General features: G+C 41.4%; 1 protein-coding gene across 1 annotated transcript in view; it reads right to left on the minus strand.

Moving 5' to 3' along the window:
- ptprn2 (protein tyrosine phosphatase receptor type N2) overlaps positions 1-22,079 on the minus strand; it is a 152,425-nt gene that overhangs the window by 79,866 nt on the left and 50,480 nt on the right. The window contains exon 10 of the mRNA XM_004546830.6: positions 18,153-18,232. Coding sequence (XP_004546887.1) covers positions 18,153-18,232 — 80 coding nt within the window. The remainder of the gene's footprint in view (positions 1-18,152; positions 18,233-22,079) is intronic.

The following is a 22,079-nucleotide window of genomic DNA, read 5'->3' on the forward strand; positions in this document are numbered from 1 at the left end:
GATAAGCGTATCATTGTCAAGGTCTACAATCAAGCGGTGCCTTCATAAAAACAGATACAGGGGGTTTACAGCAAAATGCAAACTGTTTACACTCGAGAACAAGAAGGCCAGATTAGAATTTGAAAGAAAGTGTCTAAAAGACTCTGCACGCTTCTGGAGAAAAACTCTTTGGACAGATGAAAGCAAGATTAACTTGGACCAGAACGATGGGATGAGAAAGGTATGGAGAAGGAGAGAAAGAGCTCGTGATCTGAAGCGCACCCCATTATCTATCAAACATGGCGGGGGCGATGTTATGGCATGGGCTTGTGTGTTACAGGGCTATACTCTCTGCTCAGATTCAGCCAAACGCTGCAAAACTGATCAGACAGTGCTTCACAGTGCAGATAATGTTTCTGAAGGCAAAGCAATGTGATGGTCTTAGAGCAGCTTTTCATTTAAGGATTACAAAACTAAGGCTCACATTGCAGGCGAAAGCGCATCAAATCTGACTTTTTTGACCCTATGCGACCCATATCCGATCATGGTATGACAGTGTGAACGGCACAAATCCGATATTTTCAAATCCGACCTCACTTTCTTATGTGGTACTGAATCCGATACATATCTGATGTTTTAGAAAGCGACTGCTGTTTGAACGGTCATGTCGCATTAAATACATCTTTTACGTCACTGACACAAGACAGACGCCAATCGTCAGTGCCCAAGAAGACATCATGAACGCTTCCTGGCCATCCAGTGAAGATGTTAGTGAAACTGTTGGGAAGACAATGTTGGAGAAATGTGAACATTTTATTTGTACTGTGTGATCTGCAGATTCTGACAGAAATCTGCAACTATCCTTTGAAGCACCGCTCCTCTCTAAAACAGCAATAAGGATAATTATTAGGCCATATATAAATAACAAAATAACTTTATAACTTAAAGCAAAATTGGGAAACGTAAAGTCCGAAACAAGTCTTTTTATTAAGGGCCATCAGTCAAACAGTACTGTTTGGTCTGGGTCTAAACAGAGCACGTTGCGTGTGACGTCTTCTTTTGCGCATGCAGGTCGCTTTGAGGGTTCACACTAGAGCGCGTTTGCTGTTGCATTTTATTTGTAGTGTGAACAAGCAGACAAAAAAATCAGATTTGATCAAAAAATCGGAATTGAGCATTAAGACCTGCAGTGTGAACGTAGTCTAAACGCTGAGATACCCACAAACAAGCAGCAACTGATGGTGGCTGCAGTAGACCTAGCAGAGCATCTCAAAGAAGAAACAGATCATTCGGTGATGTCATGACTTCTGGCCTTTCTGAATTTACCATTATTAAACTTTAAAAAAAAACCCCATTACATTAGGCTTGAGTTTGTTAGTTTAGCCTGACCATAGTTGGACTTTGAAGTTATTATATACTGTTAGATTGCTTGATCAGAAGGTGTAATTATAGTAGTAATATTAAATGGTTACTAAGACTGATTAGCAAAAAAGGTGTTTTAAAACAAAACATACAAAGCAGAGAATTCCTCTAAATATGCCAAACTTTGCAGAATTAATTCTGGATTAACGAATGACTGAGTCATCCCTATTTAAAAATCTGCTAATATGAGGGTAAAACTGAGGAGCAATACTAGATTTTTGAACCGGTAACCCTCTTTATTTCTGGTGTGAAACAGGACACGTTAACATGGGAATCCATGCAGACTGGCGTAGAGGTCGCTGTTTCAGTGAATGATGTATTAAACACAGATTTTTCAATGGTCAATCAACAACTAACATCTCCGCTGTAAAACTGGTGAAACTTGTCATATCAGAGGTTTTACCTTTAGCAATCATAATTATTGTTGTGATGTCAAACTAGCATTAAGCAAAAACAAACTGCCTAGAAGATACAAAAAAGTAACATCTGTCATGTATGTAAGCTAAGCGGCACAACATTTTTAATACTCATTTTCAAACAAGTCACACATGAGGCTAGCATTAGCTTAACTAGCAGAGTTTTGCGAAATTTGCTAGCAAGCTGTTTTAACTGACAAAAATCAGCAACTGGCTACTAAAACACTACATCTTTATGATATTAAACTTCAAAGAAAGGATTTCAATTGAAATAAACCTTTTATAGAAGCTGGAACATTAAACATTTTACATTATCTTTTTTGGTAAGATGTTATTACAAATTGCAAAGATACCGTATAGCTGCAGGTATTTAGGCATGCTCAATTTCTTCTAGAAGAAATGCTGATCACACATCTATATATTCCTTTCCTTTGTGTCATCCCAAGTCAATCTGAGGAGGATATTGGAGTTCAATTGAAAGCGGGTGTGCCTTAAAGAGAGGTTTGAGATAGGAACGAGTTATCACCTCCAAAGAGAGCTCTGGGAGACACTGTGCTCCTCTGTAGCAGTCCAGCCTGATGCGTACAGGCCACTGACCCATGACAGTGAGCCCGTATCGATTTAAGAGGAGGCAGAGGACACAGAGGAAAAGAGAAAGATGGCTGGGGGGAGGAAAAAATGAAAAACAGTGAGGAGGCCAGGGAGCAATATCCCTCTTAAAACTTATCCATAATTCATTGTCTATTCCTTCTTTTTTGCTTTCTTCTATATTGCGTATATATTCTGTCTTTTTCAAATGGGTGCACGCTAGAGGAATGCTTATTTTCACAGGGGATTAGCGACAACCTATTTTGAAATACATTCCCAACCCAGACACACACAGAAACAGCCATGGCTACACAGCCAGACAGCTAGAAGAGATGTACACAGAAGATACAGTAAAGAAGCTAATTTTTAATACTCATAATGTAAAAGAAATATTAATAATTTTATGTATTTGATATATTAACACCAACAACATCTATTTTATTCACAGTGGGTCGTTCCATTTTTCATTTAAATTGTAATGTGAGAGGAGACGGTATCTATCTTCTGAATCCAAACTGGGGTCTGGGTCTGGGGTCACAGGAGAAAGGTCTGAAGCTGCTGAAGCCTCTGCCTCCCATGCTACTGTTAGAACCACAAGCCCGCAGTTTGAGAGCAAAGTCCTTTCGGGAAAATATGGTACTATGAGACCTTTCAGATGTGACGGTTCCTGATTATTCAAGACTTTTTAAGTGAGGAAAAGAATTTCAAATTTAAGTCTGGATTTAACGAGGAGCCAATAAAGAGACTAACATAGGAGAAATATGGTCTCTCTTCCTTGTCCCTGGGAGTAGTCTCGCTGCATCATTTTGGGTTAAATGAAGGGAACTTTCAGAACAACCTGATATTAATGAATTACAAGAGTCAGACGCAGTGTTGGTCAAGTTACTTGAAAATAGTGATTAGTAACTAATTACTGATTACGTCTCCAAGGAAGTAATCTCATTAATTTATTGATTACTTACTTAAAGAAGTAGTTAGTTACTTTATTACTTAGTTACTTTTTAAAAACATGATACACAACCAGAATACGTGATAAAGAAATAGACTTCTCAGCCCAATTCTATTTTTTCTGCATAACCCATCATATAAAGTTGAATCAAATGGAAAAGTCTCTTTTTAAAAATAATAATAATGGATTGGATTTTATATAGCGCTTTTCAAGGCACCCAAAGCGCTTTACAATACCACTATTCATTCACTCTCACATTCATACACTGGTGGAGGCAGCTACAGTTGTAGCCACAGCTGCCCTGGGGCAGACTGACAGAAGCGAGGCTGCCATATCGCGCCATCGGCCCCTCTGGCCAACACCAGTAGGCAAGTAGGGTAAAGTGTCTTGCCCAGGGACACAACGACCAGGACAGAGAGCCCAGGGATCGAACCGGCGACCTTCCGGTTACAGATGCGATTCCCAACCCCCTGAGCCACGGTAAATAGTTTTAATCTTTTAACTTTATGCACATTGCATCAAGCAAAAACTAAATTATAAGCAATAGTCTTTGACTGGAAGAAATTTGTTTAACATTTAAACCTATTTTCTGCATATTCCAGCATATAAAATAAAATAATACACTTACTCTTTCAAATAGATGCAAGTAAAACACAGTAAGAAGAAACAAGTTCTGTTGCTCTTAAATCTATTTTCACCTGTTTAGCAGGAGTGGGGCCTGTGGAGGTTTGCCCAGTGCCGTAGAGGTCATGTCAGTGGGGGGATCTGGGGGTTCTCTGTGAATTTCACAATCCTGTGGCAGTTGCTAGGTGCTTGCTCAGATTTGAAGTTTAATTTTTTGGTACAGTGGATGATGTTTTTGTCACTTTTTATGGATTCATACTCAAAGTAATGTCAGTATTTCCCAGCTTTAAACACTGCATGGTCGTACTCTCTCCTGCGCTCCATATTATCCATTGTTGATGTACACATGTCTGCACCACCATGTTTCTAAGATTTTTAGGACCAAATATAATAGCTTCAGTTTTTGCCTGATTAAAGCTGGGTATCATCTGCATAAAAATCTAAATTTTGCCAGTGATTTTATAGTAATATTGCCCAAGGGAAGTATGTATAATGTAACTAATGTTGGTCCCAGCACAGAACCCTGTGGAACTCCACGACTAACTTTCATGTGTGAAGAAGAGAAAGACATTTGCATGGATGAATTTGGAGTGCAACACCTTTTATACCAACAGTGTATTTTAATCTCTGTAATAAAATATTGTGATCAACTGTAATGACTGCTGGACTGAGGTCTAACAGGACAAACACAGAGATGAGTCCACAGCCAGGCAATAAGAAGATCATTTGTCACCTTCACTGGTGCTGTTTCTGTGGTATGATGAACTCTGTATACTGACTGAAACTCCTCAAGTAGACCATTCCTCTGCAAATAGACAGTTAGGTGTTTGACAACTAACCTTTCAAGAATTTTTGCAATAAGAGGAAGGCTGGATATTTGTGTGTCTAAACTAAGATAACTCAAGTGAAAACTTTTAAAGCTGTGATTAAATCACAGCCACCTTGAAAGCCTGTGGTAAGTTTCCTGTTGGCAGAGATTCTAGTAAAGCTTATGATAGTATGAAAACATAGGTTGTTAACACTACAACCTCTGCTAATGGTTTCCCTGTCAGTTAGCCTTGACATGTTAACATCTCCTCTGCAACACCTCCTTATTTATTCATAGAAATCCAGTGTAAGTGCTGTTAGAATAATGCAGAAAACCCTCCACAAAAAATCTTCTTAACCTCTTATCCAGTTCAGACTAGCAGGGGGGCACATTGAGAATCTCTAACACAATAATTTTCCACCTGATATTGATAAAATAATTCCTTCTTTGCCTTTGATTTCACCCTACAGACTTCGAGGCCAGTGCGTCCTTCATTAAAGCCCAGCCTGAAGTGCTTCAGCTGCCTCGTCTTAACTACAGCTTACCTATGACATATCATGCGTAAAATATAATCACTGAATGTAATTAGAAGAATGTGCGATACACTCTGAAGTGCTGGCATTACTGAATACTTTTTTTTTTTTACCTTACTAGTTTTGGATTTAACGGCATATGAGCAACTAATTATTAGTTAATAAAGTCTGATGCAGTTCAACATTATGTAAATAATTCTCACATACATCCATGACACTAAAACCAGCTGCCACATATTGGGGTCTGGTGATATTAAATTGGCCGCAGTTGTGAATGGTTGTTTTGTCTTGTTCTGTGTTAGCTCTGGGATAGACTGACAACCCGTCCAGAGCACTAATCTTGCACTAAGGTCTTGTATGCACAATAATCAGGCGCGTTAGCATCAAGTAGCATCAATTGCGCTCAGCTTTTAGAATTGGAACCAAAGTAAATGATTTTCTATCATCACCGTGCATTATGTCATTATCTTAGCCCAAGTCCAGAATCTTTCCAGCCGCAAAATTTTCACTACACAGTACATGTCATTTTGCAATATAGATATCCACCTGCAGAGTTCAGTCGCTCCCACAACTCTGCTGTCAGTGGGGGGCTCATGTGTTTTGTATGACAAGCTGTACAGAAGCTGCATGTAAATACAGCTGTGCTGTGGGCAGGTCTTGGCATTCATGCTTCTCACGCGTCTCATGATGACTGCAGGACTGAAATATCTGGCTCTTTGCAACCAACATCCCCAGAAAACACTAGAATGCTTCATTATGGTTCATTATTTGCAGATTTCTTTTTTTTTTCCTGGGTAAAGCTTTCTGTATTGTTTCCTATTTAAAATGCTGCACTCAACAGCAACTACAAACACTTCACTCTGACCATATGCAAACCGAAACACGCACATCAACACGAAGCTGCACCCGATGGTTAGTCATGCCCGTGACTAGCTTTAATTACTGCTGCTGCTGAACTGCAGGGACCTCGCAATCTGCATTACAGGTAAAAGGGGGCAAAAGTGGCCCGTGGACACACAAACACATATAAAGAGATGCACAAAGGAAGTGAAAATTGAACATCTGTCTTTTTTTTCCCTTTCAAGCCCCCTGCCAAAGAAAGCTGGTGCTGCACCTGGACATGAATTATAGAGAGGCACTTGGATGAGGTGGGTGGAAGAAAGAGAGAAGAGAAAGAGAGGTGAATGAAAATGAGGGGACAGGGTGGATTTCATGTCTCCCCCATCTGGAGACACTCACCAAGGGAGCTCAATGGGTCAATGATCAATTCACTGCCAATAGCTGCCAATAAGGACTGACACAGTGATATAGTATATGCTGCATAAAAAGTTGCTTTAAATTATGCATAATAGCAAATAATAGTGGCACAGACACATTTAAAAAAATAATAATACAAAAACAGACAGCTCATTGTGCACCCTCTATTGAAAATGTTATGAAATGGCCCTCAAATACTACTCTATGTTTTCAGACAGCTGTAATCCTTTAGAAAAAAAAATTATACTCAAAGAGGAACTACAAAAGCAAATAGTGCTTTGAAGATGGAAAGCCCGAAATGTCACCCACCCGCTTTGAAGCTCCCTGGCTCTCTTTGTTTCTCTACACTTGTAGCTCACAAAACCACAGGCAGAGCACACTGCATTCAGGGGCCAATTTAGAGCGGATGTACCATTAAGGGAGAAAACACACACACACACACACACACACACACACACACACACACACACATACAAACACATGCTCATGAGCTCAGACAGTGATATACTGTATAGGCCGAAAGAGACAAGCGCGCACAAACACAGGTGAACACACACCTGGAAAGGCGACATTGTACAGCATACGTATGGCCATCTCCCTTTGTTTTGTACCGTCTCTTTGTAGTTTCGAGCACTTTAAGTGTCATTTGCCGCCTCTTTGATACACACGTACCTTCTGGTTAGTCCATTAACAGCCACATCCAACAGTGACGATTTATGTTGCTTCAGTATACTCAAATTCAACATTTTTGCAACTCACCCTTGACGCAGTTTTGAATCTTGTAGAGCTTATTTAGGGGACACGGAGTGAGGGTGAAAAGCAAGCATGGTGAAATCAGTCAAAATGAATGACAGTAAAAATGTAAATGATCTTTTTCCCATTATTTTCTAAACAAAGCATTGCTTATTTGGAGATGAGTAGCACAAAATAATCAATACCAATTACCTCTTTAGTAGATTTTGATTTGTGCCTGTTCGTCTCTTTAGTCAGCTTAGTCATGTTTACCTTTTTTAAGGCTCGCCGTCTTTAGACAGAGCAGAAGCAGGAAGGAAACAAGTAAAGAAAGGAAGAAGGTAACGTTCTTATTGCAATATACATAGTCTATTGATAGAAATTATTAGTCTATTAGCAGCATGACATGTAAAGCCGCTGAATGAACCAATTTTTGTTATTTTAATTTTTGGATATTACAAATAAGTCTGATGATGATGAGAAGTTTTTTAAAGCACGGGATGGCAGCATACATCAAACACTTCTGGAAATTTCCTGAAGAAGCAGAAACCACTTAACAGTTACAAAGAGTAAAAACATCATTTGTAAAATATTCTTTAGCTTCTTTATTTTGTTGATATAGAAGAAAAGGTTGCTTTTTAAATTTGCTCAACGACCGAGTTTAAATCCAGTTTACTTAAACCAGACTGATTGTTCATATTTTTTACTTGTTTTGCTTAATTTGCAGATTATTTATTTTATGCTGGACCTTATTGCCGGGCCTCAGTTTATTCACTGTCTGAAACAAGCTGTTTGAATTCTTCTCCTTTAATTGTTCAGTCACACTAGGGGACGAATAAGGTGACCTTCTCTCTGTAAGTAGGAAAAATGGGTGGTTGGCCAGCAATTGCATTGAATTTTATTTGTTGTCAGACACCGACTGAAAGCAGGAGCGATGACCAGAGGTTGAGAGTGTTTGAAGGACCACCTTCAAACACAAGGCGATTACATCTGTTCACCTGTTGAGAGGCAACTTACCACCTCACAATTTGCGGTCTGACTCATACTGACTGAAATCACTCTCAGACAGATTGCTTAAGGTTTGCAAATAATTGCCATCTAATTTACAAATGCAGACAGACTGCCAAGACATTGCAATCAACCTGAGTCAGTCTGCACTGATGAGCACGATTTGTCTGTGAAACATCTCTTTGCAATAAGAGACTCAACTTAAATAGTTGCCAACTGGTTGTATTCTGGTTACACGCCTATATAAAAGCAAGGTCGACCCCTGCCTATTTCATGTAGCATTTAAATCTGAATTTGAATTTTAGTTCTAGCGGGATTTTGAAGTAAATATTTAATTGAATTTCTGTGTATGCAGACAACAACAGAGTTGCAGTTTTTGCTGCTTTATCACAGTTAATCGCTGTATTATCGCAAACGGATTGAATGTAATTGCCAACTTGACCCCATTCATCAGAATCAGAATAAGAATACTTTATTAATCCCTAAGGAAAATTTTCAACCACAAACTATGTCTTATTGCTGTTTTATCACCGTCTTGATGCACTAAAGTTGCTATGAAGATGGCAACTGACTGAAAGTGGTTGCAAGCGTCCTCATCTTCAAAGGTCACAAGTTCATCGCACATGGTTGCACCAATTGGGCTGTGTCACAGACTCCAGCCACTGTTTTCCCTGTGTGACTGTAGCATAAGCTAACTTTCCTTTGATTGGCTGCCTCTCACAAACACAAGCTCTGAACTGCAGAGGGTGAGATTTGCCCTTGTGCCTTAAAAGGAATCCCCCCACCCCCACAAATAAATAAAATAAAAACATAATGTAAATGCTACAACTAAACTTTTCTCTCAGTAAAACATTCACAACTGCATGATGGGAGTGATTAAAAAACTAAAATACTTTGATTTAATTATGGTTCATAGCAGGAGCTGGAAAGAAGCTCATTTCCGTAGCTGTTTGTGTCTGCTGCTTCATAAAGTGGCATCCATCGAGTATACCGACTGCTGTGCGTACAACAAACACAATACACGAGTACCCGCTGATCTTGACATTAGGGCCGTCGGCACACGGACTCTCTCGTGGAGTAGCATTTACTGCGGGCAGACATGGAAGATGAAGGGATGAGGGAATATAGAGATGGGGGTGGAGAGGTCGAGATGAACCAAAGGGAGAATAAAAGTGTTGCTGATGGCAGGACTGAAGAGGAGGCTGGATTTTCTGCTCAACATGGTGCTTAAACCCACAGCACCAAACATGTACCCACCATCTATATGGCCAGACTGCCTGTGTATATAGAGTAGTGGGAAAACTCTACATCTCTGCTGGGTTTAGTTGGTATTTTTCTGGCGTTTGTGAACAACACTGATGGAAAAGATACTGCACTGACAATTACGTCCCTTTCACTTTGGCACAATCTGTTTAGACAGAAGACTGCGACGACTAATCGTCTTTACGACTTTGTGGCAAAACAAGCCATTTTGTCAGTTCATAAAACATGAAGCTAGTGAGCCATTCTGTTATTATGCTCACCACCATGTGTGAGAAAATGTGCTGTTGCCAGCCGTCCTGTGTGGCTCAGCTGGAAATTAGATCACGGAAAAGTACTTGGTTAAATAAAAAAATTGCATCATCAACTCTGGATGAAATCCAAATGAGATCAATTATAAAATTTGGTGTCACTTAATAGCAACAACCTGCAAACTGGAACAAGCTAATACACAAATAAAACGCCATATTCATTAGTCGTGTCTGCACACCTGATGTGACTGCAAATCTCCAGAGAAACAAAGTGGCGGATTATTATCTCCAGAATCATATTTGGCATTAATAATATATTTTGCAACACGGTAAGTTTCCTATTAATCAAGATGAGACGGTTTGATATCGGCAAATCCGTTTAAATGAACATGAAGCTGGAGCAAAACACAGATGTGGCAGAAGTTCTGCAAGGCTGACTATGTTCACTGTCCTTAAAGGGACATTCAGTCTTACTTTGGAAAGTTGCCCCACCCCCAGCTTCGCACACACCGTTAATCATGTTGGATTTTGAGGCTGCTTCCAACCATTCCTGTAACTTTCCCCAAAAAACGACAACCTGACATTTACACCCACGTTATGCTGTGATTGTCCTGAAAGAGCAGTGGGTTTTAACTATTTTTTCATGTGAAGAATCAGGAACGCTTTTCTGACTAATTAAGGTCTGCCTCATATTTCATATTTCCTTATGTTGACCACTGTTCTCTAGATTTATGTGGACGGATATTTTTTCTCCAAATACAAATTAAAGGGTTTAGATCCATGAGATTGTTATCCATTTATACTATACGTTAAGACAGAAGATACGTCGATTCAGTCTAAAAATGCTAAAAGCTGATGATTTGCAGAGAGGCGGCACCTTAATGCCTCAGCGTCATGCCCTGACACACTTCACATTCAAACGTATCGCTGTACATCCTTCTTGATCCATGTCCGTTTCCCGATTCAAAGCTTTGCTTCCCACCACCGAAACAATGCATATTCAATTTTTGTTTACGAACTCAGGGTCTCTGCGGGTGTCTGAGAAAGGTTGCTCCGTCGTTCCAATTTGCGTTGCGTTTCACCCCCTACTCATTAATCTCCCTCCATTCGCTGATAGCTTCGTTTGGTCCACTAGAAATCGCTTTCAATTATTCATGCCTATTTACCACAAATACCTTGGAGATGGAATTAGCAAACAAACAATGCCAGGCGACACTAATCCTCGTCTACAGCAAAGATCCTTTAATGCACTGGAGATCAGGCCGGCTGTTGACAGGCACCTGTTACTGTCTTCAGCTGCTTCGCAACAGCAATGTTGACACAGTAAATGTGTTTACGGGAGCAGCGCAGCCCTGACCTTACGCTAAAGGTGCAGGGATAATGCAAAGGAGAGAAGAATAAGTAAGAGGAGGAGAGCATGGAGAAAGAACAGGCGAACGACTGGCAAGGATATACAGGATAAAGACAAGTGTAAGACTCGGCCCGATTCGTGGGCTGGAACACTCTCGGCTCTTCAACGCAGTAGCAAATGTTGTACCTGACACCTTTTTTTGTATGAGATGAACACAAAAGTCAGCGATGATGAAAGCTCGCTCTTTGGGCCAGGGACGTGGATAAAAACTAGATGTTTCAAACCGATTTATAGACACCAAAATGCTCTGATAAAGCATTTGTAATAGCTGTCTTTGACAATTTGAGTGCTTTTTTTTTTTTTTTTTTTTTTTTTTTACTGGAGGCAGTTGAGGCGGCAGGAAAAGAAAAAAAAAAGAGGAAGAGGCGTCATGACCTTGGAATTAAAAAGACATATAATACCCTCGTAGAGAAAGAAAGTTTCCACTAAAACAAAGCGAAAATATTTAGCAGCTTACAGTGAGTAACACAACTCTGGTTATCTAGTGCCCTGCAGCTAGCAGGCACACAGGCGCGCGCGCACACGAGCGCTGTGTGGAGTGAATAAATTTCGGTTTACCTAGTGTAACAGACAGCGGCCGTTTCTGAGATCAACAATGCATAAACGTTAAGACAGAAAAGTGAGATATGTCATATCGAATGAGCATCACTGTGGATTTATGTTTGTACAGGCGCATGTGTGTGTGTGTGTGCCCTCTAGCAGACAGGGAGATGATGCAAGGGAGCCTGGAAAGGTACTACTGAGACTGAAAGCAGATAGTGAGAGTGACGGTTTAGATGACTGAGTGCTGGGCTCGTAGCTGAATGACACACACACATTTTCTCACACACGCATGCACAGAGCCAGGGGCAATGCAGGAGAAGAGACTGAGGAAGACTTTGATCACCGAACTGAGCACATTCAAGCACTCAACCAGAGAGGGCAGCCAGTGATGAGGAGGAGAGAAGAGAGCGCCCAGGGAGGGAGGGAAGGAAGGAGGGAGGGAAAGAGGGAAGAAGGGGGTAGGGTGGGTGGGGGAAGAGAGGGATCGGGTTGTTTTCTGACCTCTACGCTCATTGATACAGATGTTAAGGCATGAACACACAGACAATCAGGCATCCGACATGGATTCTACCAAGCAAAAAAAAAAAAAGACAGCTTTTCTTGACGTGTTTCTTGATAGTGGAAACCCATGCTGACAAAACTAATTTCATTCCAGCTGTATGTGCCTGGACATGAGCACACCAAAGTGGAGGAAACGTTCGGAAAATTAAATTCACACTTATTTCTTTAGCCTCTGGCGGCTTGCTGACTTCTGAATGGTAAATATTACAATATCAAGCAGAAACCAGATACACAAACGTGTCGCTCTGGAATCCCTGCGGCTTATGTTACCTTTGCTGGCGGCGTGTGACCGAAAAAAAACACCAAAAAAAACCAGGCGGCTGTAGCACTACGGAGCCGTCCTGCACGCCTGAGATGCAGGTGGATAAACCATTGTGCTGTTTGCGAAGAGAGCAGGTAATTATCGCTGGCATTTTGACAAGTGTTTGCCAGAGTGAAGGTCAACTCTGTCTGCGTGGGAGATCTATGCTAATCTGCTCAGCTGGAAAAGACTACCACTCACCACTCGAACGGTAGCTAGCACTATTATGCAGCCACAGCTACTATGTTTTCACTTCAGAGTTGTCTGCAAGGGTGTGTGTGTGCAGAAGAGTGTGTGTTTGTGTGTGTGTGCCTGCAAGCAGAGCGGAGAGAAGAAAAAAAGGAAAGAGAAAAGACAGACAGAATCAGACAGGAAGACAGACAAGTGGAGTGAGATGGAAAAGGAACCCGGTTAAATTTAGGCTGGCTCTCTTATGGTTTTAGAAAAAACACCAGTCAGTGTGGTTCATTTCATATCGTGTAAAAATCTCTTTCTTTTAAGGTAAATGGCTCAGATTTCCATCCAAATGAAGACAGAAAAGTGAAAAATAAGAATCCAAACTAGTGTACGTCGCTGCTCTTTAGCCTTTTTTTGGTGAAAAATAGAGTTGGGTGCATACAGGATAAACAGCTGGGCGCCTTTTTTCCAATAGGATGTCATTAAAGTCTTGCAGAAGAAGGAAGCGCAGTGAGATGGCGTAACTGAAAACACATCAGGCGAATCTCAAACAGTGGAAAACAGTGATGAAATTATGCCACATTCTATTTGTTTCACGTATTAATCTGAATGTTTTCTGCTCCACACAGAAAACATCTGATGCCTTTTTTTTTTTTTACGAATAACCATTTATGAAAATATAGAAGGGGCCGCTCATAAAGTCGCCTACGGGGGAATTATGAGCTGAATCTGCAGCTCTTCCTGGTTTTTTATGGCTCTTCACAGTGAGATTGCACTCTTTCTTTAGCTGTTGGGCTCCTAGAGAATCGTTTTCATCTGCAGAAGGCAGCTGTATTCAGTAAAAAATAGCAACTTAAAACAACTGTATACTATCTGCTCGCCCCTGGCAGTTTTTTGCTTGTGAACAAAGTTGAGAATTAGGCCCCTGAAGAGTTCTGATGTTTTCCTCAGGAGATGGTAGAGACCAAAAACAGAGACCGCTGGCCTTTCATTGGGAAGACTGATCATAATGTTGGCGGTTTAATGGTTTATCATACCAGCATACATGACAATAGTCTGCTTAGAACCTGTCTTCATATTAAAAAAGCAAGTCTACTTACTGTTTTTCAACTTTTCTGCCCCATCAAGGGGCAAGCACTTTATTTTGGGAAGGATTTTTAGGTGCATAGCAATTCAGTTTTCCTCCTGGTAAAATCCTCAGGAGTTTTCTCACCATCATCTTCCCTTTGACTCAGCAATCTCCATTCTGCTGTCACTTACATGTGAGTGAAAGAGTGTGTGTGTCAGATAGACAGAAGCGGAGGCAGAAACACGGGGGCAGACTTTGTCTATGTCCACATCTCTGCGTGTCTGCCTCGGGTGACAGCCGTGTGTCAGGGTCTCTGCTCTCTGCTCCAGATGGCCCAGCAAGTTGCTCCCGGGGTCCCCAGACTCTCAGTGCTCATTGACCAAGGCTGGGGTTCTCACGGCCTGGGGGCCTGTGGACTCATTGCTTCGGCCTGGCCTCTGGGGCCTTTGAGGCCTCCGAGGGGCTCCGGGGTCGCCCAACCGTGACAGCCAAGACAATAGGAGTGTCCTCACCCTGCTCCCCACCCACCACCTACAGCCCCTCTCAACACACAGTCACACACCCCGGTGTTTGGCCTGGACATCCTCGATCCCCGCAGGCAGACAGTTGCCGTGTCATCCAGCATTAGTTTTCCTCCCAGCTAATCAATAAAATACTTTAACGTGTAGGTATGATAACTGTGTTGCAAAAATGCATCGTATCTCATCTTTATCAATTTAAAAAAATATATAAAATAAGTCATAATTATAGAAGCTTTATAAAACACCCTTCCTACACATAAATCCACCTCCTCACCGTGAAGAGCGCAAACATGTAAGTGGATCAAATCCATCACCAGCTACAAAACGTCGCTTTTCGGTGAGCAGAAGCAGTTCTGACAGATCTATTTCCCACTGACTGAAGGTGATTTACATGTTTAGAAATCACTGAGAGGAAACAAGAAGGCAAAAAAGAGAAAGAAAGTGGAGTTCTAAACAACACATCTCAACACTGGTTTTAACAGCTTGGCTGCCACTTCATCAAATATTGAATAAATCATTTTCTTGGCACAGTATGAACACAGCTGCAAAAAAAAGAGAGAGAGAGAAAAAAAGAACAAAATCACACACACCAACACGCACACGTCCACACGCACATGCTAACACGGACACACAGAATGTCTTGTAGTTTTGATAAAGCAGCAGCTTTCTCTTTTGTTTTGCAGCCGAGCAGGGATTAGGCAGTGCGGGCCTTTGTCCTGCGGTTTTCCAGTTGAGCAGAACACAAGAGCCTCTACCTCCACTAATACAGTCAGACCTCCCAGCAGGCCTTTCACCACACAGCCGCTAAGAACCTGCTGCCTAAAAGATGCTTTTCAATGAGTTATCAAATCTCCTCTATACTGTCCATGCCTTTCAACCGAGTCTCTTTGTCTATTCTTTTCAATGGAGCATTGAACACATCAAATAGAACTGATGGGCAGATAGATGGACAGCAGAATGTAGCAGAGCCATATTAACCTCTTTCAGACACTGCCGAGTACAGTAAAGGTACTCGGTTTAACGTATAACAAACCTGACTGAGAACTTGCTAAATTGGAGTCGTTTTACCATTTTTATTTAGCCACACAGGACAGTGAACAATTTACTTGTTAATCTAAAATAATAAGGAAAAGATTTATTGACAGTGAAAATGATAACTTGTTGCAGCTCCGACAGTAAGCAAACATTTTTCTGAACAGCATTAAAACAATATTTTAGTCCACAGGAAGATTAATCGCAAGTCATTTTCAAAGCAAACACTCTCAACGCTTATTCAAGCGCCTGAAATATGAGTATTTGCATCTTTTTCAGTTTGTTTCATTACTCTAATTTCTTTATTGCTCTCCACTCTCGGAGCATGTGAGTCACATTTTAACTTCTTCCTTTTGGGACCAAACTCTATACCGAATAATCAATAATGGAAATATAGTAATTGTTAGTGGAAGCCCTCAAAACCAGTCTACAACACAAGTAGTGCTAAAACCGTCAGATGTTAGTCGACGGGAAAATTAGATGGCAACAGCTTCTCTTCATGCAAAATATCAAAAGCAGTGCATGAAAGCCGTCATTTAGTCAACAGTGAAATTGAATAAAAATGATTCTGATTGCCACTGAAGTCATTTACCGAGAGCGATCCTGAACATTTATGTTTATTCGCTCCTCAGTTGTAAAGATTTGCTTCTTTTTCTATCATTTTAAAGTGAAAATCTTCTTGTTACTGGTGCATTTGAAAGAGTCTCCTGCAATCATCGCTTGCAGCAAATTTATTGAGGAAAATTGACTTGTCTTTACGGGCATCTCTGTTTTCTCTCATGTTGGTGGCAAATGACTAATTAGACCTGTTTAATGGTTATTGATCTGCTTCAAAGAAAGATGATTTTGTTACATTCTCACCATCGTTCTTGGGTTTTGTAGTTTCACGACTGCCATCAGGCTGGATGTGGAGGCTCTCAGCGGCAGGTTGGGCACAGAGTACAGCAGGTGTTTCGATGAGTTCATTAGGAGGCCACGTCATTTATGCACAGTCACACATAAGGCAAAGGTCAGCCAGGATTACCCAGGTGGCCACTGCATGTGGGTGTCAGTTTGATTTTTAGACTGCACTTTAACCATGCTGTTGCTCCACAACCTGGTAACCGCTTTGAAATCACCACGCCTTTGCTGCACTGCATTGAATTCGGTGTCACGCATGCTCATTTGGAGCTGGGAAACAGCTACAAAGCGACAGTTTGTGCATGCACTTCAGATTGCTTTTAATATCGGGAGGCGAGTGGGAAGTCCACTCCACTTCACACTGTGGTGGAAACAGAGGGTGGGCAACAAGGTAGGAGGGGGCGCAGGGAATAAAGCTCTGGTAGGATTTAATCTAAGGTCACCGGGGGGACACACGGAGAGAGGATCCAACCAGTCAGCTATCTCTAAGTGCTATTTCTATACTTTTTATACATTTCCGAGCTGAAACTCTTCGGTCTACTGGGATAAAAGAACAATGCATCCAAGGGGAAGTAGCTTGATAAGCTCCGTCTGTTCACTTTTACAAATTGCTATTCAGGTGGGCTGTATTCATAATTCATCAACATGGGTCAGGCTCATGATCATGTTGACTTAACATTTGGTCTGACATTTCAGCCCTGCTCATGCCTGTCATTAGCTCTCGCCACACGCTACCTCATCAAAGTCAGTCACACAAGCGAGGAGGGGAGGAGATGAAGAAGAAAAACAAAACGTTAACACAGAATAAAAAAACCCCAAAACGATACAGTTTAAAAATAATACCTCGTGCATACAACGCCCGCGATATTTGTTCAGTTGATTGTTTTGTTAAACAAACACTGCAAAAGTGGGATGACGGCGCGGGATAAAGATAGACACACACCGTAATCCGGCAAACACACGCGCGTGCGAAAACGCACCCTTAAACCCGCTGAACCGAAGCTCAGCCCCCAGCTCAGGCTTTCTTGCGGTAAGTCTGTATCATCAGCCATCATCCAGCGCTTCCCTAATGGGAAACGAGTTGGTGCCAAAAAAATGTCGCCGCGCAGAAAAACTGGAGCAGCAACACATTTCTGCCAATAACAACACCACCATGTTGATTCCAGTGGGGTGATATTGGATGATATTGACTGTTGGGAGTATTGCTGTGCTTCTCAAAGTCATTTCCGACCAAAGCAAGGACATCGACACACATCCAACACATAGGCGCACTTGCTGCACGCACTAACACCAACGCCGGGCTAATCGGAGTGCAGACATCGAACAGGAGAGTGGAGGCAGCGCATACTGACAACCTCCTTTCTGTGGGTGACAGCTCTCCATCAGTCTACATCAAACAAGTGCATACATGCAGGCACACTCACACACAAGTGTACACTCCGTCTGATTGGCCGTTGCAAACCTGTTTCAACCTGCCACCAAATAAACTGTGCTGTGTACTATATATGTGTGTGTGTGTGTGTTTGCAGAAATAGCAGGTGTGCACGCTGAGCTCATCATCTCTGTAACTGATGGTCATCTGTCATCGCCCGGTGTTGATAATCTTCTTAGGGACGGGGGTTTGTCCGAACAAGATGAACACCAGCCTATCTACTGTATCGGGAGAAACTAATCTGTGCTCTCATTTACTGGAGCCCAGACTGTCACAGAGTGGTCCGGCTGGTAAAAATTAGATGAATCGCAGTGAAGGTTGTCAATGGGACGATTGCGTGAGGGCGACATGTGAGGAAATACGGACCGCTGCTCTTACCTGCAACTTGAACTAGATCTGCAGTGGTGACGTTCTTGGGGTTCGGACCGACTCTGAACGTCAAGGCAGGGCCAAGGACGCTGCAGATAAACAGCAAAGGAGAAACAGAATGAGCAGGTTTTTGGAAAAATGTGAAGACGCTCAACAGCTCAGGTCCATGATCTGTGAAGATCGAACTACGGGTGAGCTTAGCATAAAGACTGGAAGCAAGTAGAATCAGCCATTCGAGCTCGATGTTTACAAAATCTCTAACAACTACTGATTACTGTAATATTACACAAATAAGAAATGTCATATGAAACGCCTATACAGCTGCTGGCAGGTTAGATTTTTACACTTCTAAATGATATTTTGATAGTTACCTTAATAAGGAAGTAGGAATAGAAAGTAACAACTTCTCAAAAAATATAGAAACATGCAACTGTAAAACCAAACTATAAAATGCACAGAATAAAACGTTGAAATTACTTCCACCCTGTGACATGTAAACCACTCTTCTATGGGGCCACCTGTTCAAGTGAGAGTCACAATATGAAGCCCCCTAGTGGACGGTGAAGTCACACACATTTTCATAAAGTAATCAGATTAAATTTTTCGCTGTAGAAAGAAGTTTTCGTCCCACGCAGAGTGTACAGTGGACGCTAATGTTTATGTCACTTTTGAAACTTAAAGTAATGTAAGTACTTCCACGCATTAAATGCTGTATGGTCATACTTTCCCCCACGCCACGCTCCATATTATCCGTTGTTGATCTACACACGTCTGTTGAGATCTACAATGGATAATATGGAGCGCGGTTGTACGTCATTGTCATGGGACACTCTCACAAACAAAATCACAGTTTAGTAACGCAGTATTGCAGTAACGCAGCGTGCTTACGGGAAAGGAACAGTAATCTAATTACTTTTTGCAACAGTAATCCCTTACTTTACTTGTTACTTGAAAAAAGTATTCCGATTACAGGAACGCATTCTCTGGTCTGATCAAAACATGTGAATCCATCCACATGAGTAATAAAGGAACAGCCAAAATTACCAAGTGTTAAAAGCAATGTTGTATGTAGGAATATGTTTAAAAATATGTATGTTAAACAGAGATGTGATTAAGTGTTTGGGAAAGCAGAACATTTTGGGGGAAATGACTCCTATAAGCAGCACAGCAAAGGATCATAAAGATGCTAAATATTGACTCAGAAGCCCTCAGGCATATGTTTCACCAACAGATCAGAAATATTAAGAAGAGAAACTGTAAATTACCCAAAAAACAAACAAAACCTCCCCCAGAAAATATGTGGAGTGATCATGATTTCTGTTTTCCTTTCAAGCCTGAAATTGGCCGAAGAGCAAAGTACAGTCATGAGCGGTGCGCCTTGTTTTCCCTTCACCTGCGGTAACCTGCCTGTACTCTCTGCACCCATTTTCCTCTGTGTGGTCAGGAGTCAGCAACAGACTTCTCCCCCTGGAGGAGAATAAATGTTGAAGGTCCCCGAGGTTAGCCATAAAATAAAATCTAACAACCCTAGCAGACTCGGCGAGACCGCCCAGCAATGGTCAAGGGAAAAGAAAACCTGTGAAGCAATGTGTAAAGAAAAAAATCCTACTCATGTTTAGTGTAACCTCTTAAGATCCCAAATGAAATGATTTTTTCTAGAAGCAAGGAGACCATTTTTAACAACTAAGAGAGCAAACACACATCGACTGCACAGCAGTGAGTGTGGCTCGCTTTTAAACACAGACCAGCAAAGCAAAAGTGGGAAAAGGTAACCAATGTAGCAATGAGGTCATTTTCCTCAAGACTCAACATTAATATTAAAGCAGTGACGACTGAGACGCCGACAATGAACAAACAAACGATCATCACTTCCCAAATTTAGTAAAAACATGAAAAGGCCAGAATGAGCAATCAGCTTATTATCAAGTACTTTTATTATTTCATTCAGTCACAAATGGCTCTTTTTTTTAAGCAAGTGAAAATTTAACCACCGAGGTGCAAAAATTTGCACCTGTCTCTAATACAAATCTGCTTATTTGAACAATTTGTACAATAAAGACCAATTTTCTTTGCTTCTAGCGTAGTGCTAGGCTTTATTCTGTCTTCTTTAAGATATTATTACCGTCACATAAAATTGTTCTATTTCTTCTTTCTTTATGAGTACATTTTGTCACTTGTTTAAAGGAAACAAGACTTCTGGAATAATGAAGTAATTTAACACTGGTACACAGAGGAACCTGTTACAGATTATTTCTGTGTTAGAAGTTTGTCCATGCAGTGCAGATTTGTCCATGATGTGAATCTCCTTTTCCACCACATGCCAAAGCTGCTGCACTGAGATCTGCTTACTGTGGAGGGCATGTTCAAGAAACCAGTTTGAGATGTTTGAACTTTGTGACACGGCACTGATGGAAGCAGCCAACAGAAGACCTGTACGCTGTGGTGACAATGGGATGGACAACAATTCTCAGGTAGGCTGTGGTGTTTAAACAATGCTCAGTTAGTAATAAGGTGCTGAAAGTGTGCCAAGAAAATATCCCCTACACCATTACACCACCACCAGAAACTTGAATGTTTGGTACAAGGCAGGGTGGAAGCACGCTTTCATGTTGTTTATCCCATATTGTGATCATACCCTATCCGAATGTCATGGCAAAAATTAAGACTCATCAGATTAGGCAACGTTTCTCCAGTCTCCTGTTGTCCAATATTGGTGATCCTCTGTTGACTGTGCCCTCAGTTTCCTGTTTTTAGCTAACAAGAGGGACACCAGGGGTGGTCTTCTGCTACTTCTACTGCTAATTCTGCTACATCTTGTGCATTCAGGGATGCTCTTCTGCATACCTTGATTGTAATGAGTTTTAATTTGCGTTGGTGTTGCCTCCTATCAGCTAAAAGCCATTCCTCTCTGAGCTCTGACATCAACAACGTAGTGGTTGGTGTGCCTCATTTTAGGACTATTCTCCGAAACCTCTAGAGATGGTTCTGTTGGGAAATCTCAGCAGTTTCTGAAATACTCAGACCATGACACATTCAACTCACCTAAATCACCCGTCTTCCCCATTCTGATGCTTAGTTCAGACTTCCGTATGTTGTCTTGGCCACGTATACATGTTTACATCCGTTGAGTTGCTGCCATGAGATTGGCTGTTTAGCTATCTGTGCTAAAGAACAGTTGAATGTTGAACTTAATGGAGGTATTAAGTTCTTAATAAAGTGATTGCTGAGTGTATAGTAAAAGTGATAAAACCATAGACTTATTTAGTTGCATTCAGACTGTATGAGCTGTATGTGGCTGTACTTTTCTTCTCCCCAGTTTTTATGCTAAGCGGAGTTAAGCTAACCAGTTGGCAATGCTTATCTTACTCTCTAAGTAAGTGAAGAGAGTGGAGACAGCTTTAAAGAAGTCCAATGAGTCTGAAAGAGCTAAAATTAAGGAGATAAAATGTGTTTAGTGTATATGACTTATATAACAGCACATGTATAGATGTTTTGTCCATAATTTACTGACAGACGACAATAAGTAACACTGAAAAGAGAGCGTGTGGGGGTCCCATTTTTGGCATTTCAGTACATCATCATGTCGGAATTGTTATGTCCAGGAAAGTGCACGTACATTTCTAGTGTACTTCCTGCCAGACTGTACAACAGAGAGCGAGATTCATCAGACTGCCAGAGTGCTGTGACCCAGACCCACTCACCATCAGTCAGCCTGGTACAGAGGCAGCAACGCTCACTCGGCCAGGAGCAATAACACGGGCAAATACCGCCAGACAGACGGACACAGCCGTGCACTGATGCATTTGTGATCAGGCACACACACACACACACACACACACACACACACACACACACACACACACACACACACACACACACACAGAGGTCTGAAGGAAATATGTCCTTCTCTAACGCCTTCACCTGGCCTCTGTTTGC

Source organism: Maylandia zebra, linkage group LG9 (assembly GCF_041146795.1).
Source record: "Maylandia zebra isolate NMK-2024a linkage group LG9, Mzebra_GT3a, whole genome shotgun sequence".
NCBI lineage: Eukaryota > Metazoa > Chordata > Actinopteri > Cichliformes > Cichlidae > Maylandia > Maylandia zebra.